The 19,641-nt window shown below is 53.1% G+C and overlaps 8 protein-coding genes across 8 annotated transcripts; 5 read left to right on the top strand and 3 right to left on the bottom strand.

The window, feature by feature from the left end:
* Positions 1-154: 154 nt before the first annotated feature.
* On the bottom strand, positions 155-1,152 carry ABOM_006926 (putative short-chain dehydrogenase/reductase family protein; the record flags this gene model as incomplete). Its single annotated transcript, XM_022534055.1, has 4 exons — positions 155-211; positions 267-450; positions 504-1,043; positions 1,094-1,152. 4 exons carry the CDS (start codon positions 1,150-1,152, stop codon positions 155-157), a joined length of 840 nt encoding a protein of 279 aa, XP_022388148.1.
* Positions 1,153-1,827: 675 nt separating this feature from the next.
* ABOM_006925 (glutamine synthetase family protein) lies at positions 1,828-3,497 on the top strand (the record flags this gene model as incomplete). Its single annotated transcript, XM_022534054.1, has 5 exons — positions 1,828-2,260; positions 2,316-2,572; positions 2,621-2,673; positions 2,721-3,410; positions 3,467-3,497. The coding sequence occupies 5 exons, from the start codon at positions 1,828-1,830 to the stop codon at positions 3,495-3,497; spliced, it is 1,464 nt and encodes a 487-aa protein (XP_022388151.1).
* Positions 3,498-4,829: 1,332 nt separating this feature from the next.
* Positions 4,830-6,616, top strand: ABOM_006924 (malate synthase; the record flags this gene model as incomplete). The annotated part of the gene is made up of 4 exons (XM_022534053.1): positions 4,830-5,190; positions 5,247-5,872; positions 5,925-6,278; positions 6,338-6,616. 4 exons carry the CDS (start codon positions 4,830-4,832, stop codon positions 6,614-6,616), a joined length of 1,620 nt encoding a protein of 539 aa, XP_022388150.1.
* Positions 6,617-7,228: 612 nt separating this feature from the next.
* On the bottom strand, positions 7,229-9,384 carry ABOM_006923 (FAD-dependent oxidoreductase; the record flags this gene model as incomplete). Its single annotated transcript, XM_022534052.1, has 7 exons — positions 7,229-7,399; positions 7,467-7,697; positions 7,760-8,425; positions 8,483-8,666; positions 8,724-8,744; positions 8,840-9,261; positions 9,319-9,384. 7 exons carry the CDS (start codon positions 9,382-9,384, stop codon positions 7,229-7,231), a joined length of 1,761 nt encoding a protein of 586 aa, XP_022388153.1.
* Positions 9,385-9,882: 498 nt separating this feature from the next.
* On the top strand, positions 9,883-12,671 carry ABOM_006922 (C6 transcription factor; the record flags this gene model as incomplete). The annotated part of the gene is made up of 4 exons (XM_022534051.1): positions 9,883-10,076; positions 10,134-10,309; positions 10,460-10,776; positions 11,430-12,671. The coding sequence occupies 4 exons, from the start codon at positions 9,883-9,885 to the stop codon at positions 12,669-12,671; spliced, it is 1,929 nt and encodes a 642-aa protein (XP_022388152.1).
* Positions 12,672-13,670: 999 nt separating this feature from the next.
* ABOM_006921 (beta-glucosidase) lies at positions 13,671-16,943 on the top strand (the record flags this gene model as incomplete). The annotated part of the gene is made up of 3 exons (XM_022534050.1): positions 13,671-14,225; positions 14,295-14,466; positions 14,518-16,943. The coding sequence occupies 3 exons, from the start codon at positions 13,671-13,673 to the stop codon at positions 16,941-16,943; spliced, it is 3,153 nt and encodes a 1,050-aa protein (XP_022388155.1).
* A 565-nt stretch (positions 16,944-17,508) lies between these two features.
* On the top strand, positions 17,509-18,196 carry ABOM_006920 (putative IgE-binding protein; the record flags this gene model as incomplete). Its single annotated transcript, XM_022534049.1, has 2 exons — positions 17,509-17,772; positions 17,831-18,196. The coding sequence occupies 2 exons, from the start codon at positions 17,509-17,511 to the stop codon at positions 18,194-18,196; spliced, it is 630 nt and encodes a 209-aa protein (XP_022388154.1).
* Positions 18,197-18,439: 243 nt separating this feature from the next.
* On the bottom strand, positions 18,440-19,610 carry ABOM_006919 (choline transport protein; the record flags this gene model as incomplete). Its single annotated transcript, XM_022534048.1, has 2 exons — positions 18,440-18,576; positions 18,779-19,610. Coding segments are annotated over 2 exons (969 nt in total), but the record flags the coding sequence as incomplete, so codon positions are not given.
* Between the last annotated feature and the right edge of the window lie 31 nt (positions 19,611-19,641).

The following is a 19,641-nucleotide window of genomic DNA, read 5'->3' as shown; positions in this document are numbered from 1 at the left end:
GCGGCAGGTAATTTCGACTTCATGAGGTCCGGAATAGACGATGCCTGCTACACTATGGGCTGGCTGGAGGTATTAAATAGATCTTCTATTGCATCTGCCATTAGAAAATAAAGACCTTCCTCGACAAGTATGATATAAGCAGAAACATGCGGATCTAGTGGGCCAAGTTCTTAGGAGCAGGGGTAGCTGGGCCCTCGGGGGTGACGTATGCCTGTCATGCAATCAGCTACCCTCCTCAGCAAGTTCGTAATCTCAAAATCACGTACCTTGGACATTCCACCGTCAACAACAAAATCGTGACCGTTGACGAAGCTGCTTTCGTCGCTGGCAAGGAAAACAACTGCATGCGCCTGTTCAATGGCCTCACCGAATCGTCCGGTCGGGAAGTGCACCTCACGACGGAACCGCTTAGGCTTATCATCGCCCAGCCAGTCTTGCAGGAGCGGGGTACTGTCACCGTCAACATAATGATCAGTCAAGCTCCATGCTAATGCAAAACGTACTTTAGCGGGGCGGGGCACAGTGCATTGAAGCGGAAGCCCTCCCGAGCATGCACAATGGCCAGTTCACGGGTCAGGGCCAGCACCGCGCCCTTGCTGGCAGTGTACGCCAGCTGAGGAGTGGCACTGCCCACTAAGGCAACTACACTAGCAGTGTTGATAATGCTACCCTTAGTCTTCTTGTGACGACGGAGACTGAGTACGGCATGCTTGCATCCAAACCATACCCCCTTCATGTTGATGTTCTGTGTCAAATCCCAAATCTTCTCTGGCGTGTCCACGGCATCAGCATCGTCGGCGTGCATAATACCCGCGTTATTGAAGATCACGTCGGTTCCGCCCCAGCTGTCTTGAGACTCTACCATCGCTTGTACCTCGGACTCCTTGGAAACATCACACTTGAAGGTTTCGACTCGTGCGGCATTGGGAACAACCTCCTTCACTTTGGTGAGAGCTTTCTCGAGGGCAGAGGCAGAGATGTCCGCCATGAGGACGTTGGCACCTTCGCGGGCGAAGAGGATACTAGTCTCGAGACCGATTCCTCTGCACTATATTAGTACGTCGCTGAAAGGAATTGCCTTCAGGGAACTCACCCTGCAGCGCCAGTAATTATAGCATTCTTGCCTTGAAGACGGCCCACTGAAGTAGCCATTGTGTCGTATTCCTGCCGGCAAGCAATGATCAGTGAGTGGTTATCCTCGGCGGGAAGAACGGACTCCAGGATGATGTCATCAACGAGATGCAAGACTCACGTTTAGGGTGGGTGATAACTTGGTGGACAACAGGTTACAGTCCCAATTCGACTATGGTTAGTTGAGTAGAACGAGTCAATATTGGTTCGCAAAGGATAGGTTTCTATCAATTGAAGAAGCAGCCGGTGACAACACACCACAAAACGCGGGGCACCGTTATTGTTATTATCTAAGCTATGGTGGAAACCGTGGAATCAAGTGACATCAAGTGACTCGATAAACTGATAACGAGGGACGGAAGAGTAGAGGATTTTCCTGGTGTCATCTTCCTTCCAGAACGACACTGATGAAGAGCTCAATGTCCCGACCAGACTTTCCGGTCATACTGGGCACTTCCATACGAACAAACATTATTAAAATGCAAATGGACAAGGGGGAAGGACACAATTTGTCTCCTGGGCGGTCATTTGATCCGCTGACGATAAGGCGCCGATAACAGATGACCCGCTGTGGCTCCTTCGCTCCGCCGCCCGCACCCTTCTTGAACCGTGACTCTCCCTTGATTGTAGGTTCATGCCTTCCCACTATTTCCATTCTTAAATTCGAACTGACATCGCTTCGCTGCTAGCACCAATATGGGCTCCATGTCTTCCCCCGAAGTCACACTCGACAATGTCGCCGAGGTCCTGCAACAAGATACCCGGGTCAAGTTAGCCGGCGTGGATGTCGATGGGATGCTTCGCGGGAAGCTCGTCTCCAAGAAAAAGTTCCTTTCGATCGTGTCGGAAGGCTTTGGATTCTGCTCAGTGATATTCGGGTGGGACATGCACGATCAGACATATTTCAAGGAGTTGGCCATCAGTAACAAGGAGAACGGCTATCGGGATATTGTTGCCATTCCAGACCTGAGCAGCTTCCGTCGCATTCCCTGGGAGAACAACGTCCCGTTCTTCCTCGTTAGCTTTCACGATCCCGATACTCGGGAGCCCGTGTGTGCATGCCCTCGAGGTCTGGTGAAGACCGCACTTGGCAAGGCTGAGGCGGCCGGGTATCGGGCGATGGCAGGGGGTGCGCAAACTCGCCGCATCCTCCTTTGAGATATGGACATGCTGACTTCCTTCAGCGGAGTATGAATTTTATCAATTTCGTGTACCGGAATCACATCCATCTCCCGAGCGCAGCGCGTCTTCCACGGCGACCTTTTTGAGAGAGAATCCCGTTGAAGCATTACCTTCCCTAACCGAGGGAATGTTCGGATACAGTTTAACCCGCCCTATTCATAATCAGGATTATTATTATGGCATTTTCGATGCGTGCGAGCAATTTAAATGCGACATTGAAGGATGGCATACAGAAAGTGGGCCCGGTGTGTTTGAAGCTGTGAGTACTCTACCCGGGGGTGGAACCCACCAATGCTGACGTTGTCAGGCGCTACAATTCGGAGAAGCCAAGGAGATGGCAGATAAAGCAGGACTATTCAAGTAAGCCATTCATAGGACCGATCTGAGCCATATTAACTGCGACACAGGTATGTCGTCAAATCGATTGGAACCAAGCACGGTATCACACCCACTTTCATGGCAAAACCCCGACAGGGATTGCCTGGTAATAGTGGCCACATGCATATCTCGCTCGTTACCAGTGATGGAAAGAATGCTTTTCTGCGCGATACCCCAGACCCATCTCCACCCTACCCCGATGTCGCCTATCTCTCCGACTTGGGCAGATACTTCTTAGCGGGCGTTCTCACAGGTCTCCCGGATATTATGCCTATGTTTGCGCCGACCGTCAACTCTTACAAACGGCTTGTGGAGAATTTCTGGGCCCCCGTCACGGTTTCGTGGGGCCTGGAGCATCGGGCGGCCTCTATTCGATTGATTACACCGCCGACAGGCAGCCCGAAGGCCACCCGGCTAGAAGTGCGAGTTCCCGGAGCAGATGCCAATCCGCATTATGTCATGGCGGCTATTGTCGCATTGGGATGGCGGGGCGTGGAGAAGAAGCTGGAGATCCCAGTGCCCCCGCTATCTAAAGGTGAGGAGATGGGGGGTGGGAGCGACCAGGGGGTGCGTCTGGCCAAGTCCCTCAAGGAAGCTGTCGCCGCGTTTACGCGCAAGGGCAGTGTCGCACGGGAGGTGTTTGGGGATGCTTTCGTCGACCATTTTGGCGGCACCCGGGAACATGAAGTGCGCCTGTGGGAAGAGGCCGTCACCGATTGGTATGTTTGAGCGTTTGCATTGATCTAGTCTTCGTGGTGTACTGACCAGTCTCTAGGGAGGTGCGGCGATATATTGAAACGGTCTAGACTTAGCCCCGGCTGGCGGATATGACATGGAGTTATTAGATACCAATGAATTCATTTAGCGTTGTCTGTGCTCTGCAGAGCTCAGAAATCTCGGGTAGACTTTTAGATCAACCAGAGCACCGCAGTATCTGACTGCCCGTGTCATCCCGATGCTTGGACTCCCGACAACCGGGATCTGGTGAAGATGATGATTCACAAGCTACAACATCACATGCTCAGGAGGATCACATGCCATTCTCTCCAGTTAGGCGAAGGGACCAACAATCCATTGCAGTCCCAAACACAGGTTACTCCGTAGGATAACAGTATAGCCGTATAGTTGAGAACTACTCCCTCGCACTTTGATTTCTGATCCGGTTGTCGCCCTGTTACCCCTCGCGTTGATAGACCGAACCAAAAGATCTATAATTTCCACCGTTGCGAACCAGTAGCGTTGGGGCAATTAGGTTATCTTATCGGAGCGTGACCACATCGGAATCAATCGGTCGCCTGAGGCCAGACTTGCTTTTCGTGGTTGCAACAAATCATGGTGACGCTCGGGAGGGCCGCGGTTGTGAGTGGAAGACTCGGATGTGCGGGGAGTCTATTATCCTTATCCCTCGGCAGTTCCTGCGAACAAGTGAGTAGCGTCGAAAACTGTATCAAACCGTACCGTCGTGGTCATGATCGACTGGGACTTGGTACGAACGGATGGCCGTCGAATTAGCACATCACGTCGATTCCTGCCCGGTCGCAGTAGCGAGGCGGATATAAGTATCGAGTTGTAGTCATCGTGTGTTCTAATATTGATAAAGAGCTTATCGGTATACGGCGGCCCCCGGGTGAGGGGATCGAATCGGACGTGGGGAATGTCGGCCGAGAGCGACGGACAGGCCTGGTCGCGTATCGGTATTACCAGTCACAATACCGACTCTCCGCGGCAAAGTCACGGGATGGCGCTGGAAGCTCCCAAACGGCATCCCGATTAGGAAGTTTCCGCTCATCCACGCCGATATCGATATGCGACGGGGGCCACTGACTGGTTCCGGGCCCATCGCAGGTCCATTCAGAATCGAAGGGCAATTCAGAGCTTCTGGAGCATGCTGAATTACAATACCCTGCGTTACCGTTCACAATGTAGCTCCTGCCTATCAGGTTGAACCCAGAGTTCCCATCAGCCGCGGTTGTCCATGGTTCTGACGTAGTGCTGCTCCATTGCTCCAGCCGATTGTACTTATATACCCGTTGGTCGTACCTCGGACGCTTCCTATTTCTTCTCTTTGTCTGTTTCCAATTTGTCTTCGTACACTTGTTCGTTAGCTACATCCTGAGACAAGAACAAGGATTGCCATCATGAGTCAAATCGACGTGCAGCTCAAGGATGTCGCCATCCTGGGCGCCATCCCCAACGACGCCCGCAAGATCCTCACCAAGGAAGCGTGCGCCTTCCTGGCCATCCTCCACCGCACCTTCAACCCAACCCGTAAAGCTCTTCTCCAGCGCCGTATCGATCGCCAGGCCGAGCTTGACAAGGGTCACCTCCTCGACTTCCTCCCAGAGACCAAGCACATCCGTGAGAATGACGCCTGGAAGGGTGCTCCTCCCGCGCCCGGTCTCGTCGACCGTCGTGTTGAAATTACCGGCCCCACGGACCGGAAGATGGTGGTGAATGCGCTGAACGCCGATGTGTGGACCTACATGGCGGATTTTGAGGGTATGTTCTTCGCGGGGACCTCCTGGTGGAAGAAACGCTGACGGTGGTGGACACAGACTCGAGCGCCCCGACCTGGGAGAACATGATTAACGGTCAGGTCAACCTGTACGATGCCATCCGTCGCCAGATCGACTTCAAGCAGGGCAGCAAGGAATACAAGCTGCGCACCGACCGCACCCTCCCGACTTTGATCGCCCGTGCCCGTGGCTGGCACCTGGACGAGAAGCACTTCACCGTCAACGGAGAGCCGATCTCCGGTAGTTTGTTCGACTTCGGTCTCTACTTCTTCCACAACGCCAAGGAGCTGGTGGCTCGCGGGTTCGGGCCTTACTTCTATCTTCCCAAGATGGAGTCCCACCTGGAGGCCAGACTGTGGAACGACGTCTTCAACCTGGCTCAGGACTACATCGGCATGCCCCGCGGAACCATCCGTGGTACGGTCTTGATTGAGACCATCAGCGCGGCCTTCGAGATGGATGAGATCATCTACGAACTCCGTGAACACAGCTCGGGACTGAACTGCGGTCGCTGGGACTACATCTTCTCCTTCATCAAGAAATTCCGCAAGCACCCCAACTTTGTCCTTCCCGATCGCTCGGACGTCACCATGACTGTGCCCTTCATGGATGCCTATGTGAGACTGTTGATCAAGACCTGCCACCGTCGTGGAGTTCACGCTATGGTAAGCATCCCCAGTACGCCAATCCATGCGCAAAGCATGCTAATTGAAACAGGGTGGTATGGCCGCTCAGATCCCCATCAAGGACAATCAGGCTGCCAACGACAAGGCTATGGAGAGTGTGCGCGCCGACAAGCTGCGTGAGGTTCGTGCTGGTCACGACGGTACCTGGGTGGCGCACCCGGCTCTCGCCGCGATCGCCTCCGACGTATTCAACAAGCACATGCCCACTCCCAACCAGCTCTTCGTGCGCCGTGAGGACGCCCATGTTACCGCCAACGATCTCTTGAACACCAACGTGCCTGGCAAGATCACCGAGGAGGGCATCCGGAAGAACCTGAACATCGGTCTTTCGTACATGGAAGGCTGGCTCCGTGGAGTCGGCTGTATTCCGATCAACTACCTGATGGTGCGTTTCCTTCCCCTTTTCTACAGGCCCGTAAGGAATATCAGACTAACCCCGAATAGGAGGACGCTGCCACCGCCGAAGTGTCTCGTAGTCAGCTCTGGCAATGGACCCACCACGGCGTCATCACATCCGAGGGCAAGAAGGTCGACAAGGCCTATGCGCTGCGCTTGTTGAAGGAGCAGGCCGACAGCCTGGCGGAGAAGGGCCCCAAGGGCAACAAGTACCAGTTGGCAGCCCGCTACTTCGCCGGCCAGGTGACGGGCGAGGATTATGCGGATTTCTTGACCAGCTTGTTGTACAACGAGATTTCCTCAGCGGGCCAGGTGTCCAAGCTGTAATTGCGTTATGATTTGTATGACTATACCATGGAGCATTTGATTTTTTTTTTAATTTCCTTTGTCTAGTTCCAAATGAGCATCAGGGTTATCTGCATCAGTGTTGTTCGTCATGCCCTCTCTGGGTGAAACCTACCAGTATGATAGTTTTAGGACCTAGTTCAATCACATAATTAAAATGAACAATATGAAAAGGAACGAGTAATTAGATATTAGAAATGCCTAGTCTGAATGATGGGTTAATGACTTAGTACTCATACTAGCACTAGCGTAGTGGAAGGGTACGCATTTATTGAGTTTTAGCAGTCATTTTGGACAGCAGGTTTCACGGTATAAATAATATTGTTTACTTTATCATTCAAGAGTCTGACCCAAAGCAGCGGCTTAGAAGCGGTCTAAGGTAAGAATTCGAGGTACCAAAAGTCTATCATGCTATTGAAGCGATACAGAGCATCTTCGGGCCTTGTTCCTTAGGGCCGTTGAACTAAGCCATCTACATCTAGCGTCACGATTATGATTGTACGAGTACACCGCTAACAGCAGATAAAATTTATAATCAACGATGAGGATGAATCAGAACAACTTGAAACGTTATCCTCTTAACCCGATGGCCCTTTAAAACGCGCGGCAGAGCCTCCCATCCTCCTGCTCCGTCCATCCCTCACTTCCTACACAATGACGACACCAGAGCAGACCCTCTGGATCATACTTCTGCTTAATCGCCTGGAGTCTGGCATAGCCAGAGCCGAAAAAGGACCACTGCCAATTCGGCTCGTTTGCGTTGGCCTACATAAGGAATATACTCATCAGCGACAAATGCATACTCTAGTAGATAGACACCTGGTCGTCTCACCTCATTGAAGTAAGCACCTGTATCAGGCGCCAGCTGTCGCAAAGCATAACCTTTCTGGTACGTCATATTATGGACTACCTGGTCAGCCACAGGGGGAGGTAGGGATTCGTCCCAGCTTTGCGACGTGATGATATGCACAACAGCGTCTCGCCAGGCAGGGTTAAGAGCATTGTCGACGGGCGTCCTGCTGCCGGTCATGGTTCCAGAGATCGAAGGAGTCGAGACTCCATCCTATGTGGTTGTCGTCTCAGCTGAAAGTCTTCACAAAAGCGGAGTGGAAGGTAATTACTCACGTTCACAGGCCCCGAGGAGATCGCCTCTAGAGTCTCAGCAAATAATTCAATATCATCTCTGACTACCCTCTGAGGGATAAACCGCGATGCTCTGGCGCTTTGCTTCGTGCCTACTGATTCGATAGCGGGCATCATCTTGACCAGGTCATACCACGGCAATGTTGCAACCGGCGTGAGGTTCGAGGTAGCTGTTGCATTGGAGGCAGCAAAGAACCTTCGCATGGGTGCAAGAAGCTCATCCACTGTTCCATTCGTAGCGTCATAGAGGAGCAAAGCACCCTGCAGTGCCAGAGAGTCTCCACCCATCGTATAGTACCCATGAACGCCGGCTTCCTGCAAGAGGTCCAGGTACCCGTGGGCCCGGGCAACAAATCTATACCAGCTCGAAGAACGAGTCCCATTCTTGGCTGTCATTGACAGATCGATGAGGGTCACCGATGGCATTGGGTACGCTTTCAGGGTAACACTCAGAATAACCCCAAATGTCCCTCCACCGCCTCCGCGGATGGCCCAGAAGAGATCTTCATTTTGGCAAGCATTAGCCATTGCCACTTCACCTCCAGGCGTGACGATGACCGCCTCGATGATATTGTCAGCGCCCATCCCGTAATTGCCGGTCGCCAGGCCATGGCCACCACCCGTTGCCCAGCCCACGACACCAACATCCTGTTCATTCTTGTGAGCTTGGAGTTCTCTCCGAGGAGGACTGATTGTGTTTCTTACAGCATTGGTTCCGCCCACTGCGATGGCGTCGTGCTTCGACATCGCTTTGAATAGCTCTCCGTCTTGCACGCCTGCGCCGAGGGTGACTGCCATTTGAGTTTCGTTTACTCCTATTTGAGTCGCGCATGATTGAGGCTGGAACGTCTCATGGAATTGGATCTGCTTTAGGTTATGGGTCCAGATCCTAAAAGAAACGTTAACCATGTGTATTTCCCTCATTAAATGGGCGAGCGTCACGCACGATAAGCTTCCATGAGCCGTACTAAAGCAAGTTAAGTTAGCCAATCTGAAGCAGACAGCAAGCAGAGGGAGGTATCAAGATAGAATATCCCAATGTACAAACTATAGTAAACGTACCTTCTTTCCGAACCATGTCCAGTGTTTTTGATATTCAGCCGCAGGTTCCACCGCCGAGCAAACTTCAGCGCAGCTTTTACATGCCCAGACTCCGTTGCGTTGACAACATATGGGGGATAGCTGCCAATTGAACAACCCTTCTCGCCGGCCCGGGTATTACCTGTGAGACTGGTTCCGTTTGGATAGATGGGGTTGCAGCTGTTATTCGCCCACATGGGGTCATCGATACTGGCCGGATCAGCAGAATGAAACGCGGAGCTTGTCCAATTCGCGAGAACAGCATTGCAGGCTTCGGCGTTATAGACCGACTCGGTTTGGTAGCATACTGCAGCTAGGGGGACGGTGCGAATAAGGTGACCTGAGATTGTCTCGTCGAGGGAGGCCCAGTCTGCGTCGGATGGCCAGCAGGGTTCAGATGGTGACTAGGCCGTGTAAGAATTTTCCATGCGTGAGTGGTGGTGAGAGAGGGGATTCCTTACGCATTTGCATTCTAGTGCGGTGCTCAGCTGGCAAGCTGCCAGGACTAGGGCGAAGAGATGGAGCATGATGGGTGATGATGGTTGAAGCATTCGCCATTGGATAAGGGGGCTATTTATGCTTGAACGCGTCTGCCTGAGGGAGATCGATACTGCCCATGACCTCATACATACTATTGGAACTGTTTTCTCACAGACCCATCTTTATTGTCGGATACTACTAGTATATCTCTGCTTGGGTCGAAGCGGGCCCTTCGCCAGAAAGGGAAAAGTGTTTGCTAGAGCCCGAATACGAATAAGTTCCATATCCGGTAACCCCACCATTAAGCCCTAAGAATGAGTTGAATAACTTGTCTAAGCTTAAGCGTCATCAGAGAACGATCGTGTATCCCGTTCGCTCTATGCTTATTTCTAGAATTGGAAGTTATGGCATGTTATACGAGAACGGTTGCTGCTGATTTGCAGCATATAGGCAAACTGTCGCCATATACCAATTATTGCATCGGCGATGTCTATTGACTATACTATGTCTAACTTCTCTGACCTATGTTCCGATTACCCTTGATCATGAGCACCCAGCATGGTTATCGGCCTGTGGCCAACGGCACGCAGATTGTTGTCTATGAGTATCAGCCTAATAAAGCCGCAGGACTCGTATTTGTCGCTCTTTTTGGCGCCGTGACCGTTGCCTACATTGGCTATAGTCTTATCTCCTTACGCACGTGGCACTTCATTTCCTTTCTCCTAGGCGGCATATGTACGTGATTTTGATATATACCCCCGGCATATCACAAAAGTCGGTGTTTAACCTCGACCAGTCTCAGGCGAAGCTCCGGGTACTACGGCCGCGCCGCCTCAGCCAGCGACGCCGCCAGGACAGGTCCCTTCGTCCTCCAAACCATCCTCCTCCTTGTCGTGGCCCCGCTACTAGCAGCCACAATCTACATGACAGCCGGCCGAACACATTGCGCTGGACAGGCAACGTCACTCCTGGGTTAGCCCACGCTGGATGACGAAGCCCTACGTGTTCGTCGACATTGCTTGTATCCTGACCCAGTTCATGGGCGCCGGGCTCATGACATCAGGAGATCCGAGTAAAACGGCAGAAAGCAGGGCACTGACCGTTGTTGGTCTGCTCACACAGCTTGTCGCCGTGGCCGCTTTCATATTCTCTCCTGTGGCTATGTACATGACAGGCTTCGGTTGGCGGGCCTTGCTGTCACAGTGACACATCCATGGGAGCGTGTCTTTGTTGCTATTGAGATTGCGACCGTGTTGCTGCTTGTCCGAAGCGTCGTACGGGAGTTCGAATATCTGCAGGGAAGTGGCAGGTTTGTGGTTTCTCATGAGATCTTTCTGTATGTCTTTGATGCAATGCTTATGTGGATCATGATGGCGTTGCTTTTGGTCTTTCATTCTCGGCGAGTCGTGCAGAAGATGGGCCGGTTAAAGGATGATAACGTATGGGATGATGGGGCATGTTCTGCTGGTGAATCGAATATCGGGATGAAAAAGCGCTCTCTCTGTGGATTATTCCTGTCTGCCTAGTATTTTCTTCTTTTGAAAATCTCCGCCTGCATTGCGTTCCCAGATGATGATACACCAGGCGCCTGCCTTGAATATCGAGTGCAGTGCAATCCATGACAACCAATCTCTGAATAAAAGGACCAATAGCAGCAGAGTCAATAAGAGCTTGTGTGCAGTAAGAATCTACCAAGTATACTAGTATGCGCACCAGGCAACCTCTTTAAACATGTTAGGGTACGGTAGCGGCTATGCCCGAAATGGAATCGTGGACCCATCGCAACTGTGACTGAGCTGCCACACTTTTCAACAAGTGAACCTTTCCAAGCCCTGGGCCTTGTTCACAATATTCTTCCCCTCCAGTCCTTTTCCGTGAAGTATCCTGCTTATAGACGATGGAGGCGAGGGCGGACTCCAAACGGATAATACGTTCCCGCCGATCTCATCGGAAATCCCGTAACGGATGTGGGAATTGTAAGCGGCGCAGAATAAAAGTAAGTGCTTAAAGAGTGCCGAATCCTGGCTGTGGGGTGGGATGCGAATACGACAACTGCCAGATAGATTCCCAAAGATATACTAACAATCTCTAGTGCGATGAAGTCCACCCGGCATGCGGGCAGTGCACTAGCCACGACGTTGATTGCGACTTCACGATCCCACAGTCTGCTCCATCAGAAATAACATCCACAGGTTCCATCAGAACCCCTGGAGTGGAACTCACAACGCCCTCATCACATCATAGCATTGTCTTTATATCATCCTCCAAGACGGATTTCAAATTACCGAAAAGAAGATATCAGCGGCGACCAACGACCACGAAAGAGACAGCCAAGGTAGCGGTCCCTCCTACGCCTACTAAGACTACTTTCCCGCTCAACACGACTGACCTAGAGCTGTTCCATCATTATTTATCGGTTACCTCGCCGACCTTGGCAGATGATGACGCGGGAATGCATGCACTCCAGGTAGCTGTCCCGGAATTAGGGTTTCGCTTCCATTATATCTTGCATCTGGCTCTGGCCTTTGCGAGCTACCATATGGCTCGGTTGCCGGGCATGGGTGCGCCACATGGACGCATCTTGGAAGGCGATCGTCACTATAACACTGCTCTCACCCAAGTGAGCGCCTCGATAGCTGGACTAAACGAAAGCACATGTCACGCGGTGTATGGCAGCGCGGTATTGATCTGCTTATGCTCGCTAGCCAAAGGACCCCGAGAGGGGGAATATCTTGCCTTCGGTGATTCCGACTGTGCCGAATGGCTGACTCTACTGCGAGGAATCCGATCTATAACTGAAGTGTCGCGAGACCTTTTCTACATAGACCCGGTGTCCAGTCCCAGTTCGGAAACCAGAGAGAGATTGCTCCACGGCAACCCGCGGATATGTCATGAACACTCGTGGCCCGAATGGAAAGTGCGCCTCAAAGAGTGCGAGCGATTGATTGAGACAGAATACTATACTGCCGGTGACGGTATTCAGCCTGCTGTATACGTACACGTCCTCACTTGTCTAACCAACGCCTTTCATTATGTTTACAGGAAAATAGATGTCGGTAGGGGCGAGCGATGCGCTAAAACATTCCAGTGGCTTTACCAGCTCCCCGAGGCGTTTGTGTTTGATCTTCAACAGCGAAAGTGGCCTGCCTTGCTTCTACTATCGCACTTCCTGGTCCTGCTGCAGCAGCTGAATTCTTATTGGTTTGTAGAGGGCTGGCCTGAACATGTGATGGGTGAGATCTACCGGTCCTTCAATGCGCAACAACGGGTCTGGCTGCAGTGGCCGGCTGGTCAGATTGGATGGTGTCCACCAACCACGGCGGATGATGCTTAGTGCGTCATGGTGATTTGTGTTATAGACACTCATCCGGATCTGGTTGAAGTGCTTGGGTTGTTGAATCGCTGAGGCCGCGCACGACTCGGCTGTTCGAATAACGCAAGCAATCCAGGTAAGATAATTGAGGCTTTCTTGTCAAGCTGAGCTCCCATGCAAGCAATCAACAGAAGAGCGCAGGTTGCCATCAGTCATCGCTCGTGCTGTGGCTCGGCGTGCTCAAAAATAGCAAGAGGCAAGAAACCTCAGGCGGAGAAGAGAACTCGAAAGGCCGGACAATTAGCTATCAGGAAATCCCAAGAACAAACTAAACAGGTTAAGGATCCCCAGATGCGAGGTGATCCGGGGAGGGTCCTCGAAGAGATGACGGGCGCTCAACAACAACACTACCATGTTATCCAAAAAGAAAAGAAAGGTCGGCAAACATAGACCGGCAAGAAACGCGGGATCAATTGCTTCTGAAGGAGATCTCCAGGTCTTGCTCGACGACGGTCTAAGATACAATGGGCATAGTAGTCACTAGTAGTAGTTGTTAGTATTCAGGGTCCAACATGCACCAGACCCAATTAGCCCACACTAGGACAAAATAAGTAAGGCTGCGGATGACCCAAAGGAGTAAGCGTGATGCCTCCGACGCTTGTAACTGCTTTCCCCGGCTTCTCTCTTCCTCTTTTCCCCAATACTTTCGTGATACTTTCCACAAGAATACCTGACAATGCGACATCTTCGTCTAATACAATGACACGTCGCAATGAAACGGACCAAGCGGATCGGCCCTCATGGCGTAAGCTCCGACCTGGCCGCCCTCTGATTGGCCCATTCCGGGTCTGGGCCGTTTGGTGGCACTGAACAATCATTACTATTTCTGGTTTTACACACTGCACGGCATTTCTCCTTTTCCTCGAACGTGTGGAGGTGAAGCACTGACGACCCGTCAACGCCGGCTTCCTTTTTTTCTTCTTAGACTCGTTTATCCATGCTTCCTCGCGCGTAAACATCATGCCGCCTCCCCCTTTCCGGGACACACCATCGTCCGCCAAGAGCTCTCAGCGGTACACTCCATTGCACGAATCGATCCCCGAAGAGCTCCACGATAAAGAATATGGCTCGGATGCCGACTCCCTTCCCTTCTCCGACCCATCGGAGGGCGAGGACGACTCCGACATTAAACTCCGTCGTGTAGATCGCAACGGAGCCCGCAGTAATCAAGCCGCCGCCGCCGCCTATGTGCCCGTCGTGCGAAAGTCTGGCGACGTCGAAGCGTATCTGGACAGTATAACCGAGGCAGAGCAGGAGTTGCTCTCGGCAAGTCGACAATATGACATAGAGGATGACGATGACGACGATTCGGACGGATACGGGGTCGGGGTAAAAAGGGGCCAGAGCCAGGGCTTACTACAACGGACAGGCGGTCGTCGGACAGGTTGGCAGACGGTCTATTACTCGAAATATTGGTGGCGCGTATTGATCGGCGTCGTGGTGGTCTTGGTCCTCCTGGTGTTGATATTCCTGAGCCTTGCGAGGTCGAGGCAGGTTGGGGAGGACTTGGATTATGTATGTTGTCTTACTGTCGTCTATAAAATGATCGCGGGAGGTAAGGCGGGGTGTGCTGACAAGTCATAGTCAATGATTCCGGCGGAATCATGGTTTCCTACTCCGCGGGGCGGGACCTTAAAGGAATGGGAAGCGGATTATCAGAAAGCGGCGTTGTTGGTTGGCAGCATGACCCTCATCGACAAGGTGAATATCACGACTGGGACCGGTTGGAAAATGGGCCTCTGTGTGGGTAATACGGGTATGTCTTTGGTATACCCTTGTGTGCCCAACCGTTTACTTACATGCGTAGGGCCGGCCGAATCCGTTCACTTCCCCTCCCTATGTTTACAAGACGGACCGATGGGAATACGATACGCGGATCACATTTCAGCCTTTCCGCCTGGTTTGACTACGGGAGCCACCTGGAATCGCGACCTAATCCGGGAACGAGGGATTGCGCTGGGGTTGGAGGCACGCTTGAAGGGCGTCAATGTCCTTCTCGGACCGTCAATGGGACCTCTCGGAATGATGCCCGCAGGTGGACGAAACTGGGAGGCTTTCGGTTCTGACCCCGTGCTGCAAGGAGTTGCTGCGGCGGAGACGATTAAGGGCATTCAGAGCAATGGCGTCATGGCTACCGCCAAACACTTCGTGATGAACGAGCAGGAACACTTTCGACAACCCTTTGAGTGGGGAATTCCGACCGCGCTGTCATCTAACGTTGGCGATCGTGCCTTGCACGAGGTGTTTGCATGGCCTTTTGCGGAGAGTATCCGCGCGGACGTCGCCAGCGTCATGTGCGCATACCAGATGGTGAACAACAGCCACGCCTGCGAAAACAGCAAACTCCTGAACGGTATCCTCAAGGACGAGCTGGGGTTCCAAGGCTTTGTGCAGTCCGACTGGCTGGCTCAGCGATCGGGCATCAACAGCGCATTGGGTGGGCTCGACATGAGCATGCCCGGCGACGGCTTGCACTGGGCGGACGGAAAGTCCCTGTGGGGCAGCGAACTGACGCGTGCTGTGCTGAACACGTCGGTCCCCATGGAGCGACTGAACGACATGGTGACTCGTATCGTGGCGGCATGGTACCATCTCGGACAGGACCAATGGGAACGGCCATCGCCAGACGGTGAGGGCGGTCCCAACTTTTCCTCGTGGACGGATGACCAAACCGGTTGGTGGCAACACGCTAGTGCCGAGGCAAACGATCTGGCTGGAGGATGGGGTGTTGTGAACAAGTACGTGGATGCTGGCGCAGGACACGGGGACATCGCGAGAAAAGTAGCAGCAGAAGGCATCGTCCTCGTGAAGAATAACAATAACACCCTGCCGCTGTCTCGTAACCCCCCTAGTCCTTACCGCATTGGAATCTACGGTGACGATGCTGGCCCGGCCTTAGGACCGAATGCGTGCCCTGATCGTGGATGCAGTCAGGGCACATTGGCGTCGGGTTGGGGCAGTGGGACAGTGGAATTTCCTTTCCTTGTGAGTCCCCTGGAGGCTTTGCAGGATGCCTGGGAAGCCGACGTCGAGATAACTCCATATCTGCAGAATATGGTGATGCCAGTGGATGTCCAAGATAAAGACTTGTGCCTCGTGTTCGCCAACGCAAACTCCGGCGAGGGATATATCTCTGCTGGGGGCATTCACGGTGATCGTTACGATTTATTCTTGCAGAAGGGAGGCGACACCCTGATTCAAGCTGTAGCTAAAAGCTGTCGGGGCCCGACAGTGGCGATTGTTCACGCCGTTGGTCCGGTCGTCGTGGAGTCATGGATTGATCTCCCAGGCGTGGATGCGGTGCTCTTTGCCCATCTGCCCGGTCAAGAAAGCGGCAATGCACTAGTGGATGTCCTGTTTGGCGACGTTGACGCGAGCGGACGACTGCCGTATACGGTTGGAAAGAGCCTGGAGGACTACGGACCAGGGGCACAAGTGCTATATGAGAACAATGCAACGGTACCGCAAGTTGACTTCTTGGACGCACTGTACATTGACTACCGGTACTTTGACAAATTTAACATTACGCCACGATATGAGTTCGGCTTCGGTCTCTCCTACACCACTTTCGAGTTGTCTAGGCTGTCCATTAAGTCGATGCAATGGAAGTCCCGGCTGCCCAAGTCGCGACCGCAAGACCAGGCTTCCCCGCCAGAGTATGATACTCGTCCACCCGTAAACGAAAACGTGCTGTTCCCGGAAGGTTTCCACGCGCTGGCCAAGTACATCTATTCGTATCTGCCATCGCTGGACGGTACGGCCGCAGCAAATTATACACACTACCCCGACGGTTACGACTTGCCACAACGGCCGTCTGAAGCCGGTGGTGGCCTTGGTGGAAATCCGTCGCTATATGAAAAAATGGCTAAAGTACAAGTGCAAGTGGCGAACACGGGCACCCGCGCTGGCCAGACCGTGGTCCAAGCCTACGTGTCATTCCCATCGGACGTGGTGGAAGATGGCGACTTAATAGAGGTGCCGCTAGACGACCAGGGGGAGAGGGTGACCTTTGTGCGCGACAAAGAGCGGGTCGAATTTCCGGACAGGGTGCTCCGCAACTTCACCAAGGTTGCTCTGGAGCCGGGCGAGAAGAAGACGGTTGAAATGACCCTAAGTCGCAAGGATCTCAGTTACTGGAGCACTCGCCAACAGAATTGGGTCATGCCGGACGGCGACTTTCAAATCTGGGTCGGCCAGAGCTCGCGGGATCTGCCCTTGCACGGCAAGTACTGAAACCGATGCCCCTTCGTTTTTACCTTGTACGGTAAGCGTCATACGTTGTAATTAACTTTATTTCTGCACATAAGATAGATATATATAGAGCAGGCTGCACAGCCGTGAAACATGAGATCATCGGCAATGGAGGAGCCACAGATGCCTCCACAAGGACCCTTCTTCCTTCCCTCTCAGCCACGCGCTAGTCGCACCGGGAAACGGTCAAGACCCTGAGTCGTGGCCAGTGATAATCCGTCGGAGATTACCCACAGGGCCGGCCGATATCCTTCAGACGTGCCGATCGGGCCGATCATTGCTGTTAACCGCAGTTTCTGACGGCAAATTCCTGTCCGATGTGGGTATTGTCTCACATAGATGCTGGCCACATGCGAAAATTATCGCTGCAAAATATGCACCTAGCGTAGCAGCCATGATAACGAAAGACCGAATTTTCTAGATCCCAAGTCCCCGTATAAATAATTCCCTGCCACCCCCTCCCTATCCATCATCTCCTAAATCTATAACATCTATCGTTAAGACCAACCACTTCGGATATAAACAAAAACAATACCATTCAGTCACCATGAAGTTCCTCGCCATCTCCTCCCTCCTTGCCGCAGTCTCTGCTCTCCCTTCCGTCCCTGCCCCCAAGGCTCACAATGAGCCCAATGCCTTCGGTGTCGTCGCCGCTCGTTCGGGCTCTCCCGTCCACTTCCTCACCCTGAACGCCGCCGGCTCCCACTTCTACCTCGGCGGAAAGGCCTCCACCTACTGCCCTGAGAACGTCGAGAAGCTGGGTGCCTGCCCCCCGGGCAAGGAGACTGTTCTCCTGGGCGACAAGTACCTGGTAGGTTCTTCCTCAATCCCGTATCAACCAATAAAACAACCACTGACTCGAAATCCAGAACGTCGCTGTCCCCGGCGGCCAGAGCATCTACGTCGACCCCAAGGGCGCTCTCTCCTTCACCACCCCACACTCCGGCTACACTCCCCCCGGCTCCTCGACTGAGGGCTTCGCCTACAAGGCTGGCAAGAACGGCACCCTCGGCAGCTGGACCTACAAGAACGGCTTCATGGCCTGCCCCACCACCAACAGCACCATCGTGCCCGGTAACCCCAAGTGGCAGGTCTTCGCTGCCTCCAGCAACGCCACCGTCCCCACCGGCACGTCCGGGACTGCCTCGGCTTCTCCGCCGTTGCTGCGCCTTCCAACGGATCCGTCGCTGCCTGGGAGTACATCTAAGCTTGCTCTAAGCATGTTCCTCCTTTGATACCCCTCGGCGAGTAGCAGAACCAAACATACTCGAATGGTATATACGATCCCAAGACAACGAAAGATCCAGGGATATTCGACGCACACCATGTGAAATAACGTACTGGAGTCGAGGATTATGTATTATACGCTTTTTGTTCTGTGAATATGAAATCCGAACTTACTTAATATCTAATACAACACCGTGCATCCAACACCCTTACCTTAAGAATCCAACAAGTAAAAGCAAAATGCAATCCCATTAATCAGCATAATCCTCCCCCTCCACCTCCAGATGTCTCGTATCCTGACCCCTAAACCGCCTCTTCCCCCTGGCCACCCAATCGGCCGCAATAATCGCGCCGACAACGGCATACACCACACAAACATAATTCATATCTGTATTCTCGTTAGTACATTCCACAACACAATTCAACCCAACCCACCCCCCACAAAAGACTCCCCCTAAAAAGACAAAGAACAGAAAAGAAACGTACTGCCAGGAGTAACCGGATAAACGCTCGGAAACGAATAAACGACCAAACAAAAGGCGGTCCAAAATAACACCACCCAGTTACAGAACCACCCGACCTTCCCCAACCAAAAGGTCCATGGGGGATATTCCGCCTGCCCTTGTAGAGCAGGGCGATCACGGGCACGACATAGCTGGAGTACAGCAGAACGATACACGCCGAGACCATGCTATTGAACGCGGTGGAGGAGCCGAGGTAGAGGAGGCCTAGTAATGAGACGACGGTGCAGCTGACGACGTGGGCGTTGAAGGGGACGTCGAGGACGGGGTGGATCTTGGCCAGAAAGCGGGAGAAGGGGAGGCCGTTATCGCGGGCGAAGGACCAGCAGAGCCGGGACTGCCATGTGTGGCAGGCGATTTGGCAGCCGATCCCTGTGACTAGGATTAGGGATTCGAGGGCTATTGCGCCGGGTTTGCTTTGCAGGGCTTGGTGGAAGAGGGCGAGGATGGGGACGCCGGTGGGCGTGGAGGTGATTAGGGCCAGGTCGTGGACGCTGAAGAACATGGCGATGCAGTAGAACCAGGAGGTGATGAAGCCGATGGCGACGGTGGAGAGGATGGCGATGGGGATGGAGCGTTCGGGACGTGAGACTTCTTCGGCCAGGTGGGTGGCGGAGTCGAGGCAGGCGAAGACCCAGTTGGGGTTGATGAGGCCGACCAGGAAGGCGAGGCCGTCGGAGGGCCAGCCAGTCGAGTTAACGAAGTTGGTGAAGACGAACTGGGCGTTGGCGTGCGTGGGTGCGGCCGCGGGTACGGTGATGAGGATCACGGTGAAGGAGATGAGTGAGATGTAGAGCGTTGCGGTGGCTACGGTGGGGAGGGCTTTGCCGACGCAGTTAAAGAGGAAGGCGAAGAGGTTGATGGCTTCGTAGGCGACTACGGAGTGCCAGGGCTTGGGGACGCTGTGGGTTGGTTAGAAGGGTGTTTTGGGG

The sequence above is a fragment of the Aspergillus bombycis genome (genome assembly GCF_001792695.1).
Source record: "Aspergillus bombycis strain NRRL26010 chromosome Unknown contig00055, whole genome shotgun sequence".
Classification (NCBI taxonomy): Eukaryota; Fungi; Ascomycota; class Eurotiomycetes; order Eurotiales; family Aspergillaceae; genus Aspergillus; species Aspergillus bombycis.
The sequence above is the reverse complement of the archived record's forward strand: the minus strand, read 5'-3'. Positions and strand labels throughout refer to the sequence as shown.